The sequence below is a fragment of the Gadus chalcogrammus genome, chromosome 15 (genome assembly GCF_026213295.1).
Source record: "Gadus chalcogrammus isolate NIFS_2021 chromosome 15, NIFS_Gcha_1.0, whole genome shotgun sequence".
NCBI lineage: Eukaryota > Metazoa > Chordata > Actinopteri > Gadiformes > Gadidae > Gadus > Gadus chalcogrammus.
The window spans coordinates 20,837,274-20,839,773 of NC_079426.1; the positions used below are offsets into that span (position 1 = coordinate 20,837,274).

The 2,500-nt window shown below is 45.2% G+C and overlaps 1 protein-coding gene across 3 annotated transcripts in view; it reads right to left on the reverse strand.

The window, feature by feature from the left end:
- The window catches only part of LOC130404494 (GDNF family receptor alpha-1-like), an 84,575-nt gene that overhangs the window by 26,986 nt on the left and 55,089 nt on the right, over nucleotides 1-2,500 (reverse strand). For all 3 annotated transcript variants that reach the window (XM_056609268.1, XM_056609267.1, XM_056609266.1), the window contains 2 exons: nucleotides 1,051-1,229; nucleotides 284-456 (listed from right to left, as the gene is read on the reverse strand). In XM_056609268.1, coding sequence (XP_056465243.1) covers nucleotides 284-456; nucleotides 1,051-1,229 — 352 coding nt within the window. The remainder of the gene's footprint in view (nucleotides 1-283; nucleotides 457-1,050; nucleotides 1,230-2,500) is intronic.

A 2,500-nucleotide genomic window follows, 5' to 3' on the forward strand; every position in this document is an offset into this window, starting at 1 on the left:
CAGACACAGAGAAATAGAGATCTCTGTCCTTAGTCGGGTGGCAGGAGCTCAGGAGATAGCTACTGGAGGAGGTTGGCTTGTAACTGGAGGGTTGCAGGTTCTATCCCCGGCTCCTCCTAGCGGGTCGAGGTGTCCCAGAGCAAGCCACCTCACCCTAACTGCTCCTGACTGGCTGTCGCCCTGCTGTAGACCTGCGTGGTTGACTCTGCCGTCGGTGTGTGAATGTGTGAAAGAAAAATCCCCTTAATTAAACTTGTAACTGTAGCAAGGGAGGGCCACCTACCTGCAGATGTAGTTGGTCTTGCAAGAAGCCTGCAGCTCGAGACAGTTGGGTTTTTGCTTCTCATCGTAGGAGCACACGGGCACGATGGTCTGGCGTCTTCGCTCTGAGCAAGCTGATTGGTCACTGGGTGGACATGAGCAGAAGAGCATGCCGTAGCTGTGTTTCGGAGGTACCTGGGAGAAGAACGTTTACCGGTTATTCCGTCATCGTGTCTATTTGAACTAGACATATTTATAGAAAGGTATCCATTTTGAGTCTGCAGTTTTGCTAAAAAACACCCACAGCCTTGGACAGAGATTTATGTCACCGGTGGACAAAAATGTCTAGGCTTGGAAAATATAGCCTTGCAGCATTTGATCTCAAAGTAAGCATATTGTGATCTTATAAGACATAAAGAATCGTATGATGCCGCAAACCTCCTTAAAACCCCCCTCATAGCCACGGCTGTTGTAGCACTAGTAACGACGTATCCATTATTTAAGGAGAAGCCGAACACCACGCGTAGATTGGTTTCATAAGTTTACTTTAGGTTAAACACGTGCCATTTCATGCATAACCTCTTATTGGTCCATACAGATAGCACGGCGACCTTCTGATAAAGTGTTAACCCCAAAAAATCTGTGCTCCAATGTTTGGCACTGAATGGAAGGAGCGTTTAGAGGAAGGAATAATGCAGACCTCCTGAAAGTGTTATTTAACGGCGTGGGCAGGGGTTTCTTAGGGGGGGGCATTATTCAAACTGGAGCAGGACTTCCACCTCGTCGTACCTTGTCAAAGAACTGCCGCAGGGCTTTGTGGCACTTCCTCTTGTTGCACACCTCTGCGCTGGACACACGGCTAGTGCACGGGCTGATGTAGGCCGAGCGGTACTTCTTGCACGTGTCGTTGAGGTTGCAGGCCTTGGCCGCGTTCAGGCAGTTGTTCTCTCTGGTCATTGCCGGCTCACCTATAAGGGAGGGATGGGGGAGGCGGGGGAAACACAGTTAACCCACAGTTCAATGAAGTTAGGGTATTTCAAACCGTAGTCCTAAAGAATATTTCCACTACAATCAAACGCGACAGCAAGAGAGAGAGAGAGAGAGAGAGAGAGAGAGAGAGAGAGAGAGAGAGAGAGAGAGAGAGAGAGAGAGAGAGAGAGAGAGAGAGAGAGAGAGAGAGAGAGAGAGACGGGAAAGGAAATATAATAGAAGCCTGAAATATAACAGGGGGGATAGAAAGGAGGTAGATCGGAGAGGGATGAGAAAATAATAGTCACAAAAAAAGAGAGGAAAAAGAGAGAGGAGGAGAAAGAGGAGATGAGAGAACCTGGAGAGAGAAGGAGACGGGGAGAATAAATGAGATTCAGGAGAAAAGTGAACAATAGAGTGTGGGGAGTGTTTGGGAAGGTTAAGGGTGTGGGTTCAGATGAGAAATTAAAAGCACAGGGGAGAAGTGAGGAGGACAGAGGACAGAAAGGAGAAGAAATTAATGATAGGGAGAGAGAGAGAGAGAGAGAGAGAGAGAGAGAGAGAGAGAGAGAGACGGGAAAGGAAATATAATAGAAGCCTGAGACTTTAGAAGAAAAGACGTAGCTCTGTCCATAAACGCAAGGCCATTGTTTTATAACTAAATGTAAAGTAAGTAAAGTAAAAGTAGCATGTTTTCCATCCAGAATATAAAACGGGTAGATAACACATCATAGTTGAAATACTAATGTCTATTATATCTATCGTCTGTATACCAAGAAAAATTAGCATCGGAAAATGGTGTTAAAATGAAGTCAATTGTATATCTCAGGCAACCAGGCTGTTGTGGCCCATAGCGGCCTGATATTATCCAATGGGTCGGATCGATGGCACACACAGAGAAACATTTCAGTGTCACATTGATTCATGTCTGTTTATGTGTTCATGTGTTTATGTGTTTTTGTGTTCATGTGTTTATGTGTTCATGTGAGCCTGTGTATGTTATTGTGTGTTTGTATGTATGTATGTATGTATGTATGTGTGTTCGTGTGTTTTATGAAGCTGATGTTGACTTTTTACTATTTATGGCTATGGGTTCCCCACACAAATGCTTGATGCGAGTGACTTTGCCTGCGCATGTGTGTCTGTGTTTGTGTGTGTGTGTTTGTGTTTGTATGTATTATGTTTGTGCACATCGGTATATGCAAAGTTGGAACACAACAGCCCATGCTTAGCCTAAATCGTAATAATGAGCCTAGTCTACAAATGGGTG